The sequence below is a fragment of the Asterias amurensis genome, chromosome 5 (genome assembly GCF_032118995.1).
Source record: "Asterias amurensis chromosome 5, ASM3211899v1".
In the NCBI taxonomy this organism is placed as follows: Eukaryota; Metazoa; Echinodermata; class Asteroidea; order Forcipulatida; family Asteriidae; genus Asterias; species Asterias amurensis.
In genome coordinates, this window is record NC_092652.1 from 3,890,770 (window position 1) to 3,916,060 (window position 25,291).

The following is a 25,291-nucleotide window of genomic DNA, read 5'->3' on the forward strand; positions in this document are numbered from 1 at the left end:
TTTGAACATGAAAGAGCCGTTGAATACAATGAGAAAAACAATCTGAAGTAGTCTGGTGCTGCAACAAAAATACGGTGTTATGCTAATCATGAATACCCAGGTACCAGATTTACTAAATGAAAAAATTCTCCAGGTACTTCCAAACATGGCGAGTACGTCGGGCGAAGGGAGCGATTTGCGCTCACCTTTTGACAGCGTCTTGACGACTTTCTTACCACAGGGCCACGAAAAGGCACTCAAACAAGCCTTCTACAATGCCGCCACTGTCTTATTTATTGTGTTGTTCTGTGGTGCTGCGGTGGCAGTGTATTTTGTGTTGGAGATTTTCTTGAAGCCGCTGTTGTGGGCAGTGTTGTGTGGCACGGCACTTTACCCATTCAAGTACACACTAACAAGGTATGTCAAATCAGATACCCTCACATTTTGTCAGTATTTTTATGTGTTTTATATCCCTATTTTATATCAGTTAACTAAATCTAGTTCTAGACCATTTATGACATTACTTATTAATGATAAACCCAAATCAGGCATGTCGGAGTCTCGGAGTTGGAATGGAACAAAATATTAATATAAAATATTATTATTTTTGTCGGTACAAAAATAAAATCAATTAAATTTAAATAATTGATTAAAAAATAGTTGCTCAAATATACAGTCATTATAACACACATCGGTGAAAGGGTTAAACCAAATAATATTCCTTATCCCTGATGGAAATAATTCAGATACAGATTAATATTCGGGCCCTAATATTCTGTTATTATTCGTTCAAGTATTTGTTTACGTTATTTTACTTTTGTTCATATTACTTTTGTGTAAAAATGTATTCCATTTATCGTTGATATTAATGTCACATTGCTTGCCTTTGTTAGTTTAATCGTAGTGATTAGTGAATGCATTGTACTGTTATAATTCTTCAGCATTTTGGTTAATTCAAATTTTTCAAACAACTATTATTCTGTATTTATAGGTCTCCTAGGTTGCGATAATCATAACCCTCTAAATCCTCTTGATGACAGTCGCAGAGCAGGGGTTACGAAAAGCACACATTTGTATTCCTCAGATCTGCGAGACTGTTTGGGGGGGGGATGGAGAGTAACAATTATCACATCAAAATTTTTTAAGAGATATTAATAATAATAATATGGATATTATTTTCTCTTCTTAGGTATTTTATAATAAGTATCAAAATATCCCTTCTTCCCAATGCAACAGCTATGTCAGTGGTTGGCTGCAAGGCTTAGAGAGTTCCGGCACGCCTCTCGTTGTCGGTACCATCGCTATTCCCTTGAGCCTCCTGAACTTCGCTTCTGAGCAGCTCGGCCGATTGATATCGCATCGCTTCACTCTTCTGATGGCTGTGTCATTTGGTCTACCGTTCTCGTATTTGGCCTACCAGTGTTTGGACTATGTGGTGACATTCATGCTGGGCGTCTTCTACGTGTTGTACGAAGGACTGGGATATTTCAGTACTTTATGGGTAAGATTGGTAGGATGAAGATTAAGGGAACCATGACCATTTAAAGGAACACGTTGCCTTGGATCGGTCGAGTTGGTCTTTGAAAAGCGTTTGTAACCGTTTTTTATAAAATGCATATGGGTAGAAAGATGTTTTAAAAGTAGAATACAATGATCCACACAAGTTTGCCTCGAAATTGCGTGGTTTTCCTTTTACCTTGTTGACTAACACGTCGGCCATTTATGGGGGTCAAAATTTTGACTCCCATAAATGGCCGACCATGTTAGTTCGCACAGTAGAAGGAAAACCACGCAATTTCGAGGCAAACTTGTGTGGACCATTGTATTCTACTTTTAAAACATCTTTCCAACCATATGCATTTTATAAAAAACGGTTACAAACGCTTTTGTTTTGACCAACTCGTCCGATCCAAGGCAACGTGTTCCTTTAAGAGCGTCTCAAAAATCAGAAGAGTAGGATTAGTGGCTTCACACATTATACAGCGCTCGAATCCGCCACTCAGTGAAGCTCACGGTGCTGGTACATTATTACCTCTGGTCACTGGGCCATTTATTTCATTCCTTAAACCATCTCAGTTCCCTGGGGAGTGTACACTGTTACAGCCTGTGCTGCTAAGTATGTAGCGCACTGAGATAAATTAATTACAAGAACCATCTCTGCCCTCATGAAGAGAAGAATTTACAGTTAAATGTCTTGCTCAAGGACTCAAGTGTCATGATGGCGGCCATGACACCCCCAAACATTATCATTAGATCTGATAAGCATTCCAGCACATAGTATTCAATCATGTCGGATTGCTTCCGTACTTCGGAACTATAATGCGGTCTTGCAGAATGTGCTGGTGGACCAATCAATTGCTGGCGTGTGCCAACAGGAACGATCGTTGTGCCTACACTGTGTCCGACTCTTGAGATGCTCCCTTACTAATATACTTTTACCTTTTGTGTAGAATTTCAATATGAGATATGATTCCTCTGTTTTAGGTATGGACTATCATCATAGCGTACCTACTCCTAGTAATCTTCTGGTGGAATGACTCCTCTAAAGCTCTCTTGAGTACCTTAGCCGTACCCGTCTGGATTATCCTCCTCCTGCATCTTGCTAATCTCACAGGGCCGTTCCGTGTCTTGCTGTTCATCCTTGTGATCACCTTGGTAGCACTTGGATACAGTACTATGCGCAAGAGGGAAACAGGTAACAAGTTTTTCAAAGTTTCTACTTTTTTGTTAAGAAAAAATGTTGTTTGTTTTTTAGATTTTTAACTTCAAGGCTCTGGAAGTGCCATCCGAAATGTTGAAATCCTGATTTACTGCAGGATGAGGACATCGTTAGCGATAGATGTCGACATCCTGAGTTGATTTATCTTAGTTCCTAATAAAGACACTTCTGAGCTACATGTAAGTTACCCCAAATTATCTTTAAAGGGTTTTGACACCTTTTGTAGATAAAGTTTTTGCGCCATGACATGAATCCCTACTCACTGTGAATGAAGATGTAACTTACCTGTAGAAGTTTAAGTTTTATTGGACGAAAATTGTTTTTGTGAAATTGTTTTACTCAGTTCTCAAAAATCTACAGCACCTCAGCAAGTAATATTATAAGGGAAGCTTTCTACCGTCATAACTTTAAGCCATTTAAATTAATGTGAATCTGTGTACGTTTGTGTTCTGTTTCATATAAAAAGTACCAAAATCCTTTTTACCCCAAAATTACAGTAAACTTAATTTCGACAGACTCTACAGATGGTGCAGAGGAAGTAGACGTCAGCCCATCTGAAGTAGAATTGAGTCCCAAATCATCTGAATCTAAGTTGAGTACCGAGGAACAAGAGGGCCAAGCTGGCACTGATGAGACTACAAAGGAAGGGGTTGAGGAAGGAGTTGAGGAAGGGGGTGGGGCTGATGAGACTACAAAGGAAGGAGTTGAGGAAGGGAATGGTGCTGATGAGACTGACCGTGACCGTCCGTCAAAGTTGAATATTCCACCTCCAGCGTCTGAACCTAACACCGACAGTTCCAATGACGCGGTAAATATTCCCATCAAATCCATCAATATCCAATTTTAAATGAACAATGCATTAGACTACTGATTTGTATTTGGCTGTTGATTCAGAATATAACTGCCTCTAGCTGCCAGGCAAGTATTGGAATGGCAACGGGCGTAGGTTCAAATCCAATCTAAGTACTACACTTGTGGGTTTTTTGTGTAAGACTCGGGGGGGGGGGGGGACATTTTTTTTGGCTTAAAGCCCAAAAAAATTACTGGACCACAACACAATCTAACAAAAATTACACGAAAGATGGAAATTTGCATCGAGTAAATAATATTCATTTTAGTTTTACCCATATATGCCGATGTGTGTTGTCGCTGTATACTCGGTACTTTCCCGAGCTCTGTGAAAACAAAATCATGTAGGCATATAAACTCGGGTGGGATTCAAACCTACATAGTTGAACATTTGACCTGTTTTTAATCGAACAAGCACTGGGAGTAGCAACGGAACTGAGAGAGAATAATCAGTACCATAGTCTCAAAAATTAGTCCTTACCATAGGGTTATATATAAGAACTAGAGGGCGCACTGGCCTATATACGCGACCCGGCATGCGCGCAGGCCGCCATTTTCTAAGTTGACAAAAGAGGCATCGCATTGTGTGTTTGTCTGGCCATTTTGTAAAGTGACACAACAGCATCGCGTATAGCGTTCAATAAACACGAACTCCAACGTGTACTTCATATTCAATGCGCGTGCAGAATGGCGCGTGTTTCTCCATGCGGTCCCGTCCCGTTTGTGCGCCCTCTAGTTCTTACATATAACTCTATGGTCCTTGCTAAGCATGTCATGTATCTACATTGCTCTACAGCAGGTTCCATTGAGTACACGCTATCTACTTGGCTTGTTCTGGACGTGTGTTCTGGTTCGTCTGTGGATGAACATGTGGCTCATTCAACTACTGCCGATTCCAATTGCCATCTGGCTGCTGAAGAAAGCCGCAACACATTCGGGCTTGTGGGATTTCATGAAAGCAAAGGTATATCTATAAAAGTGATCTAAGTAGTTAAAAAGGAGGACAGTTTTTTCCAGGACTGAGAAGTCTCCCGAACATCCGATAAATCTACTCCGCCGTAGTAGAATAAACAAAGACAGTTCTCTGAGAACATATATTGTATAATCTTTATTTGTTTGTGTAGGTGCCTTGATTTGCCGCGGTTTTCTGAATAAGTGCGCAAAATAAATCCAGATTATTATTATTTATATGAATATCTTGACAGGGTGAGTCTCTGAAGGTAGATGGAATGAACTGGGTAGCTGGTCGAGAGGATGCTTTTATCCCTCCGTACATCAGAGGGTTGACTGGCCTCTTTCTTAAAGGAGACAGGATGGTATGTGAATCTTCAATTGTGTTTTTTTTTCCAATGGCATTTTTTTTATTGTTGTTTTTGTACAGCTCTTAACAAGAAGATCAATTTGAGAAGATTTTATTGGTAGTTACATCAGATGTCAATTTAAGAACAAGCATTATTGCCATATTTGTAGTGATCTTTTGGCTGCCGCTTCCCAGGTTGTATCGCAAACTTGGGTGTTATCCCTGGCACCACGGCAGTTTTCAGATGTCAATATAAACCACAAGGGAAACTGACTGGACAATTTTTTAATGAGTTTTGGGGTTGAACAAAGAATTGACTAGAGTGGGATTCGAACCAACGACCTCCTGATTAACGGCCCCCTTATGGTTAAAATTGAAATCTGAAACAAAAAGTCCCCGCCCCTGGCTGTCGTTTATTCAATTCCCGCTCCGATAAATTTTTCCTTGTTCAAACCGAAACGATTTATATATTCATAGATTGTACTCCCATGATGTTACCTGAAAACAGTCATTTGTATAGTAAGGCTCACTGTCTGTCTATGTGTACAAACTGAACATTTGCTTCTGATCTTAAATAGTAATTTGTTTTTCTTGTAGGTTATTGGCGTTCTTCAGGGCTCTGTTGATAAAGTGATCAGCATCATCGTCATTTTGGGAGTAATGATCGGAACGATCATCGTTGCATTCTTTCTTGCAATACAGGTAGGAACAAGAAATCACACAAGAAAGTATGTCATATTTCAGATGTAAAAAAAGAAATGTTTTTGAAACTTCAGCTTTCTCCAGAAGACGATCAGAGCATACTGATCGTCCAGTTGAAACCAACGGTTCTTTTCAGAACCACCCCAACACTATTAGAGATAATCATTACGTGGTGTTACCATAAACCTTTCTATCAACTTCAGATTGTTTTCAATTTCTCATTTTTCCTTTTACAAGAGATCCATAGTTAGTCAGCACTTTCAAACTGCCTCTAGCTACCGGGCAATCTCAGTGGTCTAGTTAGTAAGACACTGCTCTAGAATTGAGTATACAGTGCTAATACACATCAGTATAAATGGGTAAAAACATTTAAATCCATAGTTGTAAGAAAGTAGCTGTATAAGTGTTCCACTAATTTGATTTGTTTGAATTTTTGATGACAGATTCAGAGAGAGAGCATGCATTTGATTCAACTCTCTGGAAACCTCGTCAATGAAACTATTGCATCCAATCCTGCTCTGAAACAGTAAGTAGAAATCATGTTTGTCTTTAAAGTACTGACTGGAAGAACAATCAATAATCGGATCTTTTGGTTGTATACCTGACTCAATCTGGTGTATAAATAACACAATTAAACAAAGATGTATTTAAACGTTATTCATTGATGTTATTCAGTCATCATCTTAGTGGTAAACCAATGCTGAATAATGAAGATGCACAGATTTGTACGAACAACCTTCGTTTAAAGGCAGTGGACACGACTGGTAATTACTCAAAATAATTATCAGCATAAAAACTCATTTGGTAACGAGCAATGGGGAGAGGTTGATAGACATCGTGAGAAACGGCTCCCTCTGAAGTGACGTAGTTTTCGAGAAAGAAGTAATTTTCCACAAATTTGATTTCGAGACCTCAAGTTTAGAGTTTGAGGTCTGGAAATCAAGCATCTGAAAGCACACAACTTTGTTAGGGTGTTTTTTTATTTCATTCATATCTTGCAACTTCGACAACCAATTGAGCTCAAATTTTCACAGGTTTGATATTTTATGCATATGTATAGATACACCAAGTTACAAGACTAGTCTTTGACAATTACCAGTAGTGTCCACTGTCTTTAACCTGTAGTTGAGGGCGCTCTACTCGAATGATGTGACTGGCACAAAGTATACGTTTACTCTACAGTAATGTTTGAATGATCTTCCCGCAAAGGGAACTCGGTAAATTCCCACTAGGGGATATAAACACCAAGCTGGCAACAGCCAATCTCTCTCATACAAACATTGGTTTAACGTCTTTGATTATGAATCGCACAGAATCAAGAAATTGTGATCCGTAAACTAGACAACATTACTTATTCTAGTCATTGTGAAATCCGAGGTTAGCTGGGGATTCGAACCCGCAGCCTTGTGATTGCAAGTCCTGCAGTCTAACCACCGGACCACAGTGACCACAGTAACTGTTCGATTGGTTTTCAGATGGTTCCCTGGTGCAGCCGATATGCAGCAAGCTGTAGACTCCGTTATCAATGACGCTTACCTGTATGGTAGAGATTGGATCTCCGACAAGGTTAGCTTAATAATCTTTTCTATCTGAAATATGCTTCATAATAACTTTTTGACACATTTTTGATACATTTTTACTGATTATTGCCACGATATTGTTTTATAAAATTAGCTTTTACATAGTAGATGGTTTACTTTCTATTTGTTATACTTTGTACATGCCCTTACCCTTATGTATTTTTTTAAATATATTTCTGTAAATTGTTATTTCTGCATCTGCATCTGCATCTGTTAGCTACTGTACAAACGCCTGGTGTGGCTATCCTGTATTTTTGTTGTCTTTTTGTTATGCCTTTACCCTGTGTGTGTTCTCCTTACAAACATGACAATAAATGTTTTTGAATCTTTACTTGGATAATAACAGGTGAAGAGTTCCATGAATGGGGATGATGATGATAATAAGGAGGATGTTGAGCAGCAGGTGTTGCAGCTTTGGGATCAGCTTTATGTTCACATTGCAGCAAAGGTCAGTCCTCAAAGAAAACATGGTATTTAACTGTTCGTTTGTGAATGAGATCTTTTGGGCGGATTGATATTAGTTTCAGACAGTGTCACTCGGTTCATTCATAAAAATAACCGGACCTAATTTAAAGATGGCGATTTGCTTTTTCTTGTGATCGTGATTGACTCTACTTTCGAAATCTTTGAACAAACTACGTCAGAAATGTCATTGTTTTAGCTCTTCACGGAGGTGAGCATAATTAAATACTAAATTTATGCTGTTTTATGCTGTCTTAATAGAAGTTTCATAAGGATTCAGACAAAACATTCCTATCAGTTGTCGCCCGACATCCGCGGATATTCGGATATTAAAAGTATATCCGGTTACTTGGTTGTAATTACAGAACTATCCGGTTTATAAATAAATGTTCTCGCCCTATGCGGATATTCGGTTAAGACAAAAAAGGCATTCGCGGTTACGGATAGGAAAACCTATTCACCATTAATCGGATATTCGAATAACTCGCCCAGGCCTCATGACAATCTGATGAGCGATATCACTAATGTAGAACGAGACCACTGTTTATATTAACATTTTTTATATTTGAATTTCAGAATGAGACCCTTGAGGAGCTGGACGATGACAAACATCGCTTTCTGTCCGGCTCCGTTGACATATCTTGGGACGGAGTCAAGAAGACATTCAATAAACTAGACGACATTGAAGTTGGAGGATTTGTGGACACGATCAAAGACAACTTGGAAACTGTCAAATCGGTTAGTTTAAATGGAAGTCTCTACTTATAATGATAAAAACCAGTTTTTATATAGCGCTTTTCACGGCTAAAGGGCGATTGAAAGCGCTTCCAACAATATTACCCCTGTTCACTGGGCCATTTAATTTATTCCTTAAACCAAATTTCGAAATTGTTAAGACCCACACCCACCACCTCAAATTTTTCAGAATATAACATATGCACTAAAGAACAAAATAATGTCACAAATGAACCAGATACTCCAGATCAAGGGTCTTCAACAGCGATAGTTTTCAATGACTTTTCCTGGCTTAAAAAAAAAAATTTGTTTAACTTTTCTATTCTAATCAGGAATGAAATCCATGATCCTGGCCAACTGGATATTCTTCTTCTTCTTCCTTTTTTAATTTTTATTTTCAGTTAATTCTTTTGACCAACCCACCCACAGTATAAAAAAGTTCAACATTTGACCAGTGTTCAACATTGACCCCTAAGTGAAATATCAATACTTTGTTTTTTTCACATAAGTATTTTATTTGTATATATTGTATTTTTCACAGGTTGTTGAATCGGTAACATCAGTCTGTTATTTTCCCATTTTTTTTTTTTTTTTTTCTCAATTATTATTGATGGATGATCTTTCACAGGTTGTTGAATCCATATGGCTAGTGTTGATCGGTAACATCAGTCTGTTGTTTACAATCCTAACTGCTTTACTCAGCTTTGTGTTTGAAGGCAGCACAGCACTTCTCAACTTCATCATTTCATTTGTAAGTATGTCTAGTGTTTTAAGGCAGTGGAAACGATTGGTAAATATTCAAATTAACTATCAGCATAAAATCTCACAGTGGTTGATAGTATACAAATATTGACTGCTTCGAGTGCTATGGTTAAAACTATGACTCCCGAGGTGATCCCTGGAGCGTTCTATTTTCCCTCGGCTTCGCCTCGGGAAAATAGAACGCTACGGGGATCACCGAGGGAGTCATAGTTTTTAACCATTGCACGAGTAAAAGCAGTCAATATTTGTTTTATAACACCCCAAACATTTCTAAATACTGTACTATTATTATTAAGTTACAGACCTGAATGCTACAATCCACGGACGACGCGAATACAGATTGCAAACACTTTTACTTACTGTGTTGTTGCATGTAGTGTCGTGCAATCCGAAGTGGTTACAGACTATTAATTTATCATCCCAGTACACGCAACGGACGTCTGGGTACTGCACGCCATGTGCTAGTCTGTCGGACTAGCGCATGGCAAACCGACGCACTATCACACGGCCGTCGTCTGGCAAAACTAAGACATGTCATGTGACGCGCTCTAAACCAATGAGCAGGCAGAATACTTGCAAGGGGTGTTATAATATAAAACATTGTGAGATGCAAACTTTGTGTAATTTTGGCTGGTAATCTGCTTAGCTATACTACTCTGTGCTTATGTTTTTGTGCTTATGAAATTGGGCCATGTGAAGCAAGATTTTAGTAAAAAAAGAATAGAAATAATTATAACATTATTTTGTGTCTTTGTAGTTGGTGTTTGTGACGACGTTGTTCTACTTGCTGAGTTCTAGCCGTGATCGATACCTACCCATGCAGTGGCTATCTGGATTGGCTCCTGCTGGGTTATCTAGCAGTAAATACAGCAATGCGCTGGAGACTGCCATCAGGTAAGGGTCTACACACTGTATGCTAAACAAGCAGCGCTGTTGACAGATCAGGGCGCGCAAGTGTTGAGCACCGCGCGCCATTTGCTGCTGTGTCTTCAGTGCTTTGATTGAAGTTTGTATATACTCAGCGCCTTGTGTACCTTGTTTGGTAGATACGTGCGCTATATAAGACTTTGTTATTATTTGTTATTGTCATTATTATTGTGCACAAAAAAGACACCGCAATTGTTAATTTTTTCCAATTTTGTTTCGTTGGATTGGTCTATTGCATATGCCAGTCTTAGACAACAGGGTTTTTGGTAATTCGTGACATTTATTTTTAGAACCACTTACTGTAATTTAAATGTAAGTTGAAAAGTTAAAATTAGGTGTTGCAAACTCCTTTTTTAAATGCAAAAAATAGTTAAAGGCCTGACGATTCGACCCTAGCAGTCTTTCTTGAAGGCTTATAGACAACACAACACACATGAACAGGTAACTAAGTGTAACATAAGCAGTGAAGTGGAAATATATTAATGGAGAGAAAGAGAGAGTAATTTAAAACTTGGTGGTACATGTACATACTTGAGATGTTAGAACCTATATTCATAAATACCCCGACAGTTTCTCTTTTCCTATAGGTGGAGAGCCACGACCCTTCTGGTTTTAAACGGCCAATTAAGAACTCGTCGCCCTTTTTTTTCCATAAGCTATGATTAAATCGTGATTTGAAACTTGTTGGTAATTACTAGGGATGTTCTTGGGGCTTCTATCAAGATGTCAGCATTCTATGGTCTCTACACGTGGCTGACGCACACACTGTTTGGCATCAAGATTGTCTTCATCCCAACAGGTGAGTGGAAGAATCGGGGCATACTGATCGAAACGTTGAGTCGGTACCCACTGGTTATTTTAAAGTTTAAAAAAAAACGTTAGGTAATTTTTGAGTTTCGAACAAACTGGTTGTGATTACAAACATCAGAAAGATGTTATGACACTACAAGTTTGAAATGTGGGCTAATATAACTTCTTGGGGGTTAATATAAAAAGCAGTTCATTAGTCCAGTGTGCTCATTTTCAAAAATCAGACTCTGTCAACATAAGTTATTATTGTTGCATCAACATGTCTTATCATTGCAAATTCACCGGCCTTTACATATTTACAGTTGTTAGACATACATGATCATCATCATCTAAGCTGTGTTCATCCAGTACACAATTGTTGCACGCTGTGACGAGGTCCATGGCGTTTGGTACACCCGAGGGGAAAAATGGCACCAGTCACAGGGTGCAACAATTGTTTTGTTATACCTTTGTTTAGTTGTTATTCCTCTTCTCGAAGTTCTGTTGTCATCTTTAAACATTATCAGACGGCCTATTCATTGTTAAATAAGCAGTCGACTAAGAAACAATTCCCTCGAACCCGCGATTGTTTCGTACACAGCGCTGGAAATCGACCAAGGCTGGGACGATCAAGACATACATGATCATGATCGTCATCATTCATGTTACCCGGCCCGTCGAGCCATGTAACATGCGTTTTTGTTGCGCGTCACATGATCGGTTCTCGACCAATCAAACTTCACTGTCTGTTACCAAGGTATAACAATGTAAAATGTAGCCCTCTTCGTGTACACGTCATTCATTTCTATTTCTTACAAGTTCTGGTCCATTATTGTTCCTGCATATATACCCTGATGCAGTCCATTATTATTGTTGTCCATCTGTTGTCATTTCTTCTGGCAGTGTGTCCAGCCCATCCCCATTTAGCTTGTTTTATTGTCTCTTTCCTCAATTTTTCTTTCGTATTTCGTATTAGTTGTGGTTGTGTTCCTCTTGGTTATAATTGCAATATTACTTAACCTTAATATTTCCTCTCATCCTTCACAGTTCTGGCAGCCATTTTGGGTTTTATTCCTTTCTTGGCCACCTACTGGGCGGCCCTACCTGGGATTATTGACCTGTTAGTACAGGGTGAGAAGGGCTTGGCGCTGTTTCTATTTGTCTGTCATTTCATCCCGACTGCTATGGTAGATACGGCCATCTACAGTGACATCAAAGGGTAAGTATGGAATTCTTTTACTCCAGATTTAATCTGACAGTTTAGAAGAAATATGAATTGAGGATTTGCATTTTTTTTTTTTTTTTTTTTTTTTTATTCTGATTGTTCTGCATGGTAATGTAGGATAATAATAATAAGACTTGTAATGCGCACATATCCACCCTGCTGGGTGTTCAAGGCGCAGTAAAACCAAAAACAAAACAAAAACAAAACACAACACAAAGAAAAACAGACACAACAAAATTAGTCATTGAAAACCTGTGACATAAGATAAGTTTTGAGAAGAGACTTGAATTTTGCAGTACAAACACAAGATCGAAGATTAAGTGGTAGAGAGTTCCAGATGCGTGGCGCGGCTACAGAAAAAGACCTGTCACCCCATGAGTGTTGAGACTTGGGTTCAATGAGGAGAAGCATAGAACTTGATCGAAGATTCCTTGATGGAGTGTAAACGTGAAGCAGTTCAGAAATATAGTGGGGAGCCTTGCCATTAAGAGCTTTGTGGACAATGAGCATCAGCTTGAAGATGATTCGTTGAGAGATAGGCAGCCAGTGTAGTTGTTTCAGAATGGGGGTGATAGAACAGGATTTTCTAGACAGTGTAACAATGCGGGCAGCAGTATTTTGGAGCCGTTGAAGTCGGGAAATCTGGTTGTTAGGAAGACTGTAGAGAAGAGCATTGCCGTTGTCAAGACGAGAAGTAACAAATGCGTGAATGACCTTTTCAGTGGCACTTTTGTCCAAGTACTTGCGAATCTTACCTATATTCCTGATGTGATATGATGATAAACGAACAATGTTGTTGATGTGTGGCTGAAGTGTCATCGATGAATCAAAAATAACCCCTAAGTTCCGAGCTTTCAGCGAGGGAGCTATCCGAGCATCACCGATGGAGATGTATGGCACTGAAACCTTAGTTAACTATTGACGTGACCCAAATAGAAGGAACTCTGTCTTATCATCATTTAACTTCAGGAAGTTTTGTTGTGTCCAACGTCGAATCTCTTGGATGCATTTCTCAAGTCTTGCAATAGATGCATTGGCGTTTTCTTGAGAAGATTTAAACGTGATGTATAGCTGAGTGTCGTCTGCGTACACATGGTAATTCAGATTAAATTTCAGGATGATGTCACGAATCGGTAAAGTGTATAGCGTAAACCACTGCGGGCCGAGTACCGACCCCTGTGGCACAGAGTAGTTCAAAACAACAGGGTCAGATATCGCGGTGCCAATACATACATGCTGAGTTCTATTGTAGAGATACGATTTGCACCATGCTAGGGCTGTGTCCTCTATGCCAAGGTGATTCTGGAGCCGAGAGAGAAGGATGTTGTGATCGACAGTGTCAAAAGCAGCACTCAAGTCTAGCAGGACTAGTGCTGTTAGGTTACCATTGTCCATTGCAGAGAGAATATCGTTGCTCACACGGACTAGTGCAGCCTCGGTCCCATGGAAAGGCTTGTATGCTGACTGGAACACGTCGGACAGGTTGAAAGTATGAATGTGATCAGAAATACGTGATGAAACTACTCGTTCGATGACTTTTCCAAGATATTTTAAGTTTGCAACCGGTCTGTAGTTTTTGAATATCTCCTTGTCCAGGTTTGGTTTCTTGATGAGCGGCCTGATGTAGGAAACTTTGAGGCTATCGGGGAAACAACCGGAACTGAGGGATTCGTTTACAAGCTTAGTGATGTAGGGTACAAAAATATCGATGTTTTGCTTTATCATGGATGTTGACACTGGATCCAGCTCACAGGATTTTGAAGGAGATTTCATAATAACCCTTTGAATCTCAGCAACAGTCGCAGGCTCAAACACAGATAGTCTACACTCTGGTTGAAGTTGTGGCAATGTCTGCGGCACGTTGTAAGGGACTGATGAAAATGATGAGCGGATGTCTGAAATCTTGGTGACAAAGAATTTCTGGAACTCATTTGCTAAGTCCTGGTCATTGTAAGTGGATGGAAGGACAGGGGTTTTGGGTTTGAGCAACAACTTACCAATTATCTTGAAAAGCTTCTTTTGATCTCCTGAGGATTCTTGTACTTGAGATGAATAATGGATGATCTTTGCCTGGTTGATCAAATTCCTAACTACTTTACATTGGTTGCGATATTCTTGTGGTTGAATTGCCAATTTGCCATTTTTCCGCCACTTCCGCTCCAGTTGACGACAGATCTTTCTCGCTGTACGAATATCATCATTGAACCAGGAGACTTCAGTTCGGACCTTGACTGATCTCGTTTTCCAAGGTGCGTATTTATCCAAGATGTCACTGACTGTACTCTCATATTGGCTGACATAGGAATCCAAGCAGTCGTGATCAACTTCTAGATTTGCTAAATGGGAGCCTATGTCGCGGAACACTTCGGTAGGATTAACATGTTTCCATTGTCGGCTCTTTATAGTAACGGTTGGGACTTTGGGCTTGCACAGACTCAAGTTACACATGACTGCATAATGGTCTGATAATCCAGGTAGAATAACAAAGTTTGAGACAATTGGTGGGGAGATTTCACGAGTTATGACAAGGTCTAGGCAATGACCGAGACGATGAGTCGGCTCCTTGATATGCTGGGTAAGACCAAAAGCCTGAAGTAGATGTCCTCGTCGAGTGGTTTCAAGAGCATTGAATTCAAGTTCTGGTGATTTAGTCATCGGATTGTGGGTTAGAACCCCGGTCATGACACTTGTGTCCTTTAGCAAGATACTTGGTTATAATTGCTTCTCTACACCCAGAGGTATAAAAGGGTACCTGTGAGGGTAGCGGTTAATATTGTGTATTAAAAAGCCACTAGAACGGCACAGCAGCTCAGAGCTGTATACTCCCCAGGGAGCTGAGAAAGATTTAAGGGATGGATGTCATTGGCCCAATGACCAGGGCAATAATTTTAAGCGCATTGAGACGTTATTGTGAAAAGACGCTATAAAAGATCGAGTTATTATTAGTTTATATTATTGCATGTATCATGATTTGTTCCCATACCCTCATGTATTGGAGTCATAAATCATTTCTCTATTTCATTTTCCCAGTGGAGGTCATCCCTACTTGACGGCCCTCTCGGTTGCGGGTGGAATATTCTACTTTGGCCTAGAGGGCGCCCTCGTTGGACCTATCCTGCTGTGTGGACTTCTTGTCGTGGTTAACATATACAGCAAGATGATGCGCGGATCTGGAAGTACCCCCTCGCTTGCCAGTATGAGGGGACCCTCAAGAAGCAGGTGGGAATTTCGCAGGTAGGCAGGGTCAGAGGTTAAGTTGCCTGTCATCCTGCATCCTGTCATTTCATGCCATCTCATTGTGTGTGTTTAAAGACACAGGACATGTTTAGTAATTGTCAAAGACCAGTATTCTCACTTCGTGTATTCCAACATATGCATAAAATAACTGTGAAAATTGTGACTCCTTTGGTCATCGAGGTTGCAAGAGAAAATGAAAGAAGTCTTTTAATATTTGAGTGAGAAATTACCCTTTTTATCAAAAACTGGTTACTTCAGAGGTTGCTGTTTTTTTCATTCCTCTTTACCAAGTAAGATTTTTTTCTAACAATCATTTTGAACAATTACCAAAAGTGACCAGTGCCTTTAAGGAATGAATATTTTGCATGAGTTGCTTGAGACAAGTGTGGAGATGGAGAGAGCTAGCTTTGGCTGAATAAACCTTGCACAAAAAAAATGGTTAGTGAGTACTGAACCAAAAACAGAAGGTAAAAACCTGTTCTGATATCCCAAGAACAATCTGAACACTCTAAACAATCTGGGCCCAATTTCATGGCTCTGCTTACCGCCAAATTCTCCGCTTACAATCACGATTCTTCGCTTACATGCAAGCGGCGAATTTCTACGCTAGCCTAGTAAGCGCAAAATGCCTAGTTACGTGGAGTACGCACGCGCAGAAGCCAAAATTCACCGCTTACCCGTGAAATACGCTTGCCTTAAGCACAGAATACCCTGCTTCCTTATGCGCCGCTTCTGTGCTTACGGTAAGCAGAGCCATGAAATTGGGCCCCGATTGAAATATAAAAGTTCTTTGTAGCAGAAAATTTGTTCACATAGCTTCCCCGTGTCGACCCCCCCCCCCCCATAGCCCCAAGTGACCCGTTCCACAAGCAGGACACTTGGGGCTGACCAGGGTGAGCCCCTAGAATGACATCAAAGCTATTTGAATGTAACAGGGGCTGACCGGGGATGATCCAGGAAAGCTAATCGAATGCACACATTGTTCTTTGATGTTGCTTATGATGAATTTGAATAGGCATTCCAATTATCTGGAGTTTGGTTTTTTTTTTTCCCTTTTTTTCTTTTTCTTTTGCAGAACAAGTTGTTTTAATACCCTTTATGCAAAATATTCGTTTGATGATTTTATTTTTATCATTATTTTCCTGTCACTGTTTATTTCACAATCGTCACCATGAAATCATTTTTTAGTTTTTACTTTTTATTTTATTCACATGTAGACCCTTAAAATTCTGCACAGACTTGAAGCATTTCTTGTATCAACAAAATGGAATGAAAACAAAATTTTATTTAGAATGAGTATAAAACCTAACGAATATAAGAATCTTAAATGAAACTAACAGTACAATCTATTGCCAGTTTTCCTCTGTATGTCAAATGATAATCATGCCGTATAAATCACTCACTTGTATCAAAGGACAAAGTTCTTTGTTTTTCACAAATCGTAATAAGAGTTTGATTAACAATTATGTTAAAAAAAATAGGAAGAAAATATGAAAAAGAGGTTTACTTGAAGAAACTTGAAAAGGCAAAAAAACAACTTGCTGAATTTGAGGGATGATTGCTTTTAAATTTGCATCAGGGATAAAGAATTGTAAATTTGGTTTATCCTTGCACGGATGTATGTAAGCACTGTATACTCGTTTCTTTCCCGAGTTCTGTGGGAAAATCACAGGCATTTTACTCGGGTGAGATTCGAACCCACGACCTTTGCAATTCTAGAGCAGTATCTTACCAACTAGACTACCGAAGTTGCCCGGTAGCTAGAGGCAGTTTGCATCTTATATATGGTAATAGGAATGGTTAATGACGATACAAACTATAGATATGTTGTTTACCATGTTTACTGCAAACAATTAAGTAGTTCTCTGTTTACTAACGATTTGTTTTCATGTTCTTTATTTCAGATCAGAAACAATATCTTGAATGATATTATTCACCAGTAAATGTGGATTTGAGAATATCCCATCGTCTCAAAAAAAATTCTCCCAAGATTTGCAGCCGAAACTAAAATGCTGTGCTGTGTGAAATAAATATTGCTGACTGTGTTATTAACAGGGTAACTTAATGATTAAATGTAAAATGTTGCGCATCTTCAAATTATTTCAGAATTCAAAAAAAAGAGGTCATTCGACTAATCCTGTATCCAACATGTGATGCTCTTTCTCAGAGGGCAAAATGTGAACATTTTATTCCAGCTTTTTACAAAAACGTTGCTGCAAAAACTAAAGAAGTGTGTGGTAGTATCATTAAAATAGTATGGCAGTTTGAAAAGAACGATTTGTGGTACAGCGCACTGTTTTACTTGATATACAAAATGGATCATCAGTATGTGAATATTTTTGTTCCTTGCAGATCTTTGGACACAATTTCAAGCTTTTTAATCTGGTGCGAAAATGTTGCTGCAAAAACTTAAGAAGTGTGTTGTAACTTGTATCATGCAAATAGTATGCCAGTTTGATATAAACAATTTGTGCAACAACTCACTGTTTTACTAATTACAAAATGGATCATCAATATGTGAACAATTTTTTCTTGCAGATCTTTGAAAAAATTTCAAACTTTCCAATTTGAAGCAAAAATGTAGTATAATGCAAGCATTTGGAGAGAAACAAAATTGGGGAACATCTCAATGTTTTTCTGAAGGAATGTATTGTAACATTTGTTGCAAATGCAGTAATTTCAATTTGAGTTACGGTGCAATGATTTTAAGTATTTTTTCGGTCACTTTCTTGACAACTCTTCTACGCACTCCTTTATTGAATAATTTTGTTATGTAGACGTTTAAACATGTGATTTCAATGATGCAGTGTTGGAGTAACTTATAGAAATACATAGCGGTAATGTATGCTGTGTGATTATAAATAACCATCTGTTTTAATGCGGTGGTAATAATACATTGCAGCGGTTAGGTGATTTCAGGCATTACAAAAGGTATATGGTGGAGTAGCCGTGGTTTTGATTTGCGGTAACTTGTTATCTACTTGTGTTGAGTAGAATTAAAGGAACACGTTGCCTTGAATCGGACGAGTTGGTCTATAAAAAGCGTTTGTAACTGTTTGTTATAAAATAGTATCACTCAAAATTGCACGGTTTTTCTTTTACGTCGCGATTTTTTGTTATTTAATTATATTTATCAACTTTTGACAAGTACTATGTATATATATTTGGTTTGTGGTAACACCATGTGTGTATCTACTTGCCAGGTAGAGTTGTTCTTAGGGAACTGTCTTGCTTTATTCTACTGCCGCGGAGTAGATAATCGAAGGTTCGGGAGACTTCTCAGTTCTGAAAAGAACTGTCCTGCTTTATAACTATTACCAGGGCGGATGGTATAGAAATTTGACTGGACTACTACTTTAGCTTATAGGATCGTAATAACTGTACTGCCGCGGAGTCAGTTCAGAATGGGTCTCAACGTTTCGACTAGCTTGCTCTAGTCATCGTCTCCTGACGATGACTCCCGAGAAGTTTTCGAACCTTCGATTATCTACTCCGCGGCAGTAGAATAAAGCAAGACAGTTCCCTAAGAACAACTCTACCTGGCAAGTAGATACACACATGGTGTTACCGCAAACCAAATATACATTGATACCTCACCATGCAATGCCTCAAATCCTAAGTACTATGTAGTCAAACTATAAGCTTTACAATTGGATTTGAACATTTTTAATTTTTACTTTTCTTTTCATTTTTTTTTTTTTTTTTAAATAGGTTTGACTTTAATAGGTCAGTCATTGTGCAATAAGTATGCATTTGGCATATTAAAATAGTTAATGGCCTGACGTTTCGACCCTTGCAGAGTCATTCTTGAAGAGGCTTTTAGGGTGTCACTGACAATATCTTGCTTTGTATTTAAATCTACTTTATTTGGTATGACCTAGGTCACACTAGCCTTGCTCAAGGCAGGCGAATTATTCACTCTGAAAAAAGACTGTCGCTGTATAAAAACCCTGCCGTATTCACTGTGCGTAAAATGTGTGTACCCACATGGCACGACACGATGCCCCCGTACACTATCCGCATGCGTCAGCCTGACGGCCTCCGCATGCGGTTAGTGGTACGAGTGCGGATGACTTGTGTGCACAGTAGTCTTTGATGTGACAGTGTGTATACGGGTGGGTCGTGCGGTGTGATTACACGTACCACGCACAGTGTGTACGGTGGGTTGACAGCGGCGTCTTTTCGGAGCGAATATATGGGTGTTTGTGTGAAACAGAATCGCCTCTCATCAAAAATAAAGTTTCTACAATGTCCATTGCCAAAAAGATAGGATTTGTTTTGGTGTGAAAAATATGCAAACATTTCAATATGATTTATTGACAAGTGTCATTTAAACAGATCACATTGGAGTATACTTAGTTGTAGTGAAACATATACGAATGGAAGAAATTAGCTGTAGATAGATGTCTTTTACTTTTTATTTGCAACAGAAACTAATATTATTGTGATTTAAGGAGATGTGATAGAGTAGGCCTACTGCCGTAAGCAACAAGGGGGGCATGATCGGCTTGTGCGTAAAGTGCTCGCCTCTCACCAAGGTGACCCCGGTTTGATTCCCAGCCAGGGCCATATGTGAGTTGAGTCGTGCGTTCTCTGCTCTGTTGGTTCTCTGCTGTGCCACGAGGGTTTTCCAGACCATCCGGTTTTCCTCCCTCGGGAAAAATCAAACACTTTTGATCTTGGCTGTGCTCCGTGGTCATAATGGGTTGCTGTGGCTGGCAGCCAGAGGCGCCCTTGCATGCCTGCTTCTCGAACACGTTATAGTCGCGTCCTTCGCAATTCAGCTCTTAGCTGCGAGTAAGGATGATTATTATTATTATTATTATTATTATTATTATTATTATTATTATTATTATTATTATTATTATTATTATTATTATTATTATTATTATTATTATTATTATTATTATTATTATTATTATTATTATTATTATTATTATTATTATTATTATTATTATTATTATTATTATTATTATTATTATTATTATTATTAACAACTCACAATGTATTTCTGTAAATATTCTTTGTTTTGATTAACTTTGCAACTCTTTTTGACTTTCTTTATATTGAAACTGTTTTACTGCTTCTGAAATCATTGGACTGTTGATATGAAGGTATATTGCAAGTTCTCGTAGAAATACCTTTAGGTACCTGTACACTAGATTTGGGTTTTTGTGTTTTGGACTTTACTGACTGGTATGCAAAACAGAGCCATTGTATTTGTAAGCGTCTAACCATGTGCTTTTAATTTTAAACAAGTTCTGCCTGTTTGTGTAACTGTTTCATGCTGTATCAATATTGGCAAGTAATGTGTATTATTATGCACTGGCCTGTAGAAGCCTAAATATATAAGCTTGGGTTATTATCCCTTAGACTTAAAGACAAGTCATTAATGGTCTGCCGCGATGAGATAGTCGAATTGTGCCAGTGTCAGGTTTCCGCGATTGAATACTGCTCGCACGAGATCACTGCTCGCACCCAAATTGCTGGTTGCCGATCTCTACTCCCCATTGTGAGAGCAGTAGTCTCGCGGGGCCAGCAGTCTCACACAAATACCTCGGAAATCTTGGGGGGGAGATTCGGAATAGAGTCAGAACGCTATCATCGCGACAGATTTTTTTTGACTTGTTCACAAGTCTAGGTAACTCTCAGTGTTGTAGATCTCCCCACCTGTCTCAAGACCAGTTTTGCCGCTCTCCGTCTCCCCTCAACGAATGCTCTTGGAGCTTTGGGTCTCTGTCTTGTTCTTGGACCGGTCTCTGTCTTGGTCTTGGACCATCGGGTCTCGACTACAACACTGGTACCCCATGGGTTGTAACCAATGCATAATAGACCCTTCCCATGAAATATGTAAATTGCAAAAAGTGCGTGCGCACTAACGCTTTGGTTGGCAAATTGAGGGAACATCGCGCTGTTTTGTACATGGGTAATGGGTGCGTCACGCAGACGCGATTGTGCGTCTGCTTAGTGCACAACTCTATGGCGTTTGCCAACCAACAGGGTCTGTACGCATGCGTGAATGTAATTAGCATATTTCATGGGAAGGGTCCATTTGCTAATCCTCAGAACACTTAGTAGTCCCAAGACCCAATTTCATAAAGCCAGTAAGCACAGAAACTTGCTAAGCACAGACAAATAATGCCTAGTCTTAACAGATTAACAGCCAAAAATTCATAAAGTTTACATTGCTGCCACTGATTCTCAACTCATTAGGGGTTTGCTAAGCATTATTTTCAGCTTTATGAAATTACGCCCTAGTCTAGTTTGCAACATTGAATGGTTAGTGTGCTATCTCATTACTTCATTTGTAGATCAAAAAGGCCTTTTTAAAACACTTTTATGATCAAATCATAACGTAGTTCCTATAAGGCATACAGCTTGCAAATGTCTGTGTGGTAAGAAATAAAAGACACTTCAAAACTACTTTGTTCGTTTATTGTTTTGATTTTACTGCTGTACTAAATTCGTTTAATGATTACAATTTAAATACAAAAATTATTCAATATGCTACAAAAATATTTCAACTAAATTGACTGGCATTTGTGATGGGGCAGTCGCATTGTGATAGTATTTACAACAATGTTTGATTTTTTGATTGCATGATTGTACAAATAGACTCTCATATGAAAAATTGTTGGTTCATCTTACTCCCAAAAAGCCATCATCAGATTAATTAGAGGAAGAATTTTGCATTTTATAAATTACTTACCATTACCAAGCATGGAAGTGGACATGGTAATAGAATAAAACAAAAAACTAAAAGTTTCAAAATCATTCTTGAAAACCAGATGCATATCTTGTTCTTGTTAATTTGATTACGATTATAAAAAAAAAAATAGCCAGTCTGGTAGAAGTTTTAGGTAATGATAAAAAAAACATCAGTAATATTTCAAGACAATAGAAATGGTTAAGAAGTTTGACATCGTTCAATGACTTCACCAGCTTCACAGCATTGTCAAAACATTAAATATAAATGTATGTAAACTAAAAAGTATGTCCCAAGTCTCACACAGACTTTAAAGGTACAGGGGGTCGACTTCACAAAGAGTTAGGACATAGGAGATATTAAAAACGTAAGGCTAGTCCTAAGTTTGGACGAGTAACTCGACCTAACTCAAGATAAGTCTAAACTCTTTGTGAAATCAACCCAGGATTAGTGGAGCTGACAAAATGATAGCAGACAGTGGTCATGTTTTGTGTGATCAGCCAAACACAATATACACCGATCCATTAAGCTCCGCCCCATTGCGTATTGACCAATCACAATGCAACAAAGGTCCGACACTAAGGTCCGACATGCGTGCGCGTATGCTTGGTGCACGCGGCAGCGTTGTGCAGAAAGGCATTGGAGAGCCCCATGTGTTCTTGCTCACATGTGCGTCGTGGGCGGAGCCTACTGGATCGGTCTATTCACATATGATAATTAAAAAAAGCTGTAAACAGGCCTAGAATTTCACGAAGGCCATGGTGTCCATTGCCCTAGTCTTGGCCCTGGTGCCCTCAATAATACCAACACTTACATGTTCAAAAGTTTCCCATAGACTTTAAGATTTTCCAATGGAAGTGCCCTCTGCAAAATCAAAAATGGCCTTGCCCTCTCAAAGATGAAATTCCAGGCCTAGAACAAACATTGAGTAGGTTTGTAAAAGGCTGTATATTGCTGCACCAACCCACCCCATGATGAAAGTATGAGAAGTGAATTTGAAGGCCCGAATCTGAGTGTCATCTTGCTTCAGCGGCAATCACAGAAGAACTAGAAGAGCGAGAATTCTCTGTTGGTCAAACTCATTTCATTTACAAATCTGAAAAGGAGATAGAAAAATTGAATTAGAAAGGAAAACGTTTGCTGTTGTGGATAATTTACTTTAATTAAAGTCATAACGTTAAATTTAAGCTGTTCTTTCTTTCTTTGTTGACGTCTTTGATAAATGTATTTGCTTTTATTTGGATGAGCAAGATTTGGGAACAACCATTATTTTACAGTTTCACAGTAACTCGATGAAATAAATTTTTTGTCAATAACTTCTTGGTACATGAAGGGAGTACCCAAACCTTGTTCATAAGGATGTCAGTCATTTCGTATCTTGCGAAAGGTACAAAGTGTCCAGGGGTCAATTTCACAAAGATAGTCCTAACTTAGGACTAGTACTATGATATGACTCTTTTACACTTTAACACTTTCAATCTCAGGCCTGATTCTTCATGGAGGCAACAAAGGCGATTGCCTCCATGCCCCCTGGTCATTGCCTTAGTGCCCATGAAATGCTCCAGTAGAAATTTTCAATTTCCCCATAGGGTGCCCTTTACCAAATGCCTTGGTACTCTTGCTCTTTCAAAACGATGCATACAGGCCTTTCTTTGAACTTCCTTTTCTTATTTTTTTGAGTTAAGGCCGAGTCACACTGCAGCGATAACAAAAACGATAACGATCACGACGCAAAGAGAACGCATTCTATTGGTTGAATTGCTCCACGCAGAATACGCACACGTTCATTCAACCAATAGAATGTGTTCTTTTTGCGTCGTTATCGTTATCGTTCTCGTTAGCGTTGCAGTGGGACCGGGCCTTTAGGCTGTTTTGCCATGTTAAGAGTTCTAGTTGTGACAGAGACCTTGTCATTTCACTGTTGACCATAACTCTCCTTGGTGTGTACGTCCATGGTTCCCTTTGACTGATCGGACTGTCTTTTTGGCTCCACCATCCTGGTACTTGAGAAGTTGTCATGGTCGGTCGGTTCAACTCATTGGGAGCTGAAAAAAGAAAGAAAAAAATTGATCGTTTATTATTTACGTTATTTTTAAACATTGACATAAAGGAAGTGAGAAACTGTATAAGCTGTTGAAAACTGCCTACCAATCACAAATGCCTATCGCACTTCGACCCTAGCAAAGACTAAAGTAAGTAGGCCTATAAAAGAAAAGACCACAGGCATATAACTCAAATGGTATTCGAACTATACACACATACATAGACTACTCCTAGAACAATAAGGCTCATTCCACTATCGTTTGTGGAGACTAGACGATAGAGGAACAAACCTCATCGTTTTAGGGATTACTACTACACACAGAGCTTTCCCAGTATAGTAAATATTTCAGTATGCAGGTTTGATGATGATGGTACCATACACAACAATTTAAAAACAGTATTAAGTTAAGAAGCATCAGGGAAGAATACAAACAATGACAAAGCACATATTATTTTTGCAATCTTTTCACATTTTTGTTTCATCAATTATAACTTAAGCAATGGAGTTATTGTTAGGTTAGCGTGGTTAGGTTTGGTGCTCTGCCAGTCTGCTATTTTATTTACAAACAGCTGTTGTTTGTTTTTACTTTTTGTCATAAATAAATTAATTTAAAATTAGCAGAGTTTGAAACATTTTGATGTGTGAACTCTGCTCACCACTGGCTGTCCGTGTATGCTTGTGAAGTCGCTCTGTAAATTTCACATACGATCCACCATGTTCTTCATAACTTCCAGGTTTAATCACTTTGTTGTATTTGTGCATGTCGATCGGCGGTAGCTTTGATGTGGGCGGCCTGAAAGTTACATAGGAACCTTTGGGAATGTCTTGAACAAGTTGATAACGGTAGTCAGGATTGGGCTGCAAAACCTTCTCTCGAATGGGATCTTGATACCCAAGATGCGTCAAATTGAAGTGAGACATGTTGGGTCACAGCTGGATTGTTGGTAGTTAAAATCACTTGAGTAAATTTATTGATATCAGGCACGTATTATCTTCACATGAATTTGCAAAAAGATTTGCTGGTGAACAAATCCGTGCAACAACAACACGGCGCTACACGCACACACTCTCGCGTCTCCCTCGGATGTTCCCAAGGAAACCCCAGGGTCAGTGAACTTTGCTAACCTCATGAATATTCATATTTCTACGCAAGTCTGACACCTAATTTTGCTGTTGTTGCGGCATGTACAATTCTAAGCATGGAGTACCAGACTATCTTTGACTCTTTCAGTAATGGTTTTATTTATTAATCCCATCTATTCCTAAAATTAAAGA

At 38.9% G+C, this 25,291-nt stretch overlaps 2 protein-coding genes across 5 annotated transcripts; one reads left to right on the forward strand and one right to left on the reverse strand.

Moving 5' to 3' along the window:
* Nucleotides 1–144: 144 nt before the first annotated feature.
* On the forward strand, nt 145–21,305 carry LOC139937223 (transmembrane protein 245-like). Of its 4 annotated transcripts, none has more exons than XM_071932304.1 (17): nt 145–396; nt 1,216–1,480; nt 2,464–2,674; nt 3,196–3,506; nt 4,344–4,511; nt 4,753–4,863; nt 5,445–5,549; nt 5,993–6,075; nt 7,025–7,115; nt 7,476–7,577; nt 8,168–8,329; nt 8,955–9,077; nt 9,846–9,982; nt 10,714–10,814; nt 11,852–12,023; nt 15,060–15,263; nt 17,171–21,305. In XM_071932304.1, the coding sequence occupies exons 1-17, from the start codon at nt 146–148 to the stop codon at nt 17,187–17,189; spliced, it is 2,616 nt and encodes an 871-aa protein (XP_071788405.1). In that variant the 5' UTR covers nt 145; the 3' UTR covers nt 17,190–21,305. The 4 variants fall into 4 exon arrangements, with proteins under 4 accessions (XP_071788405.1, XP_071788408.1, XP_071788406.1 ...); XM_071932307.1 differs by having other exon boundaries at nt 15,060–15,248; XM_071932305.1 differs by having other exon boundaries at nt 4,347–4,511.
* Nucleotides 21,306–21,699: 394 nt separating this feature from the next.
* LOC139937224 (sperm microtubule inner protein 11-like) lies at nt 21,700–25,105 on the reverse strand. Its single transcript, XM_071932309.1, has 3 exons — nt 24,673–25,105; nt 23,879–24,017; nt 21,700–23,068 (listed from the first exon to the last, which is right to left on the reverse strand). Exons 1-3 carry the CDS (start codon nt 24,935–24,937, stop codon nt 23,020–23,022), a joined length of 453 nt encoding a protein of 150 aa, XP_071788410.1. The 5' UTR covers nt 24,938–25,105; the 3' UTR covers nt 21,700–23,019.
* Between the last annotated feature and the right edge of the window lie 186 nt (nt 25,106–25,291).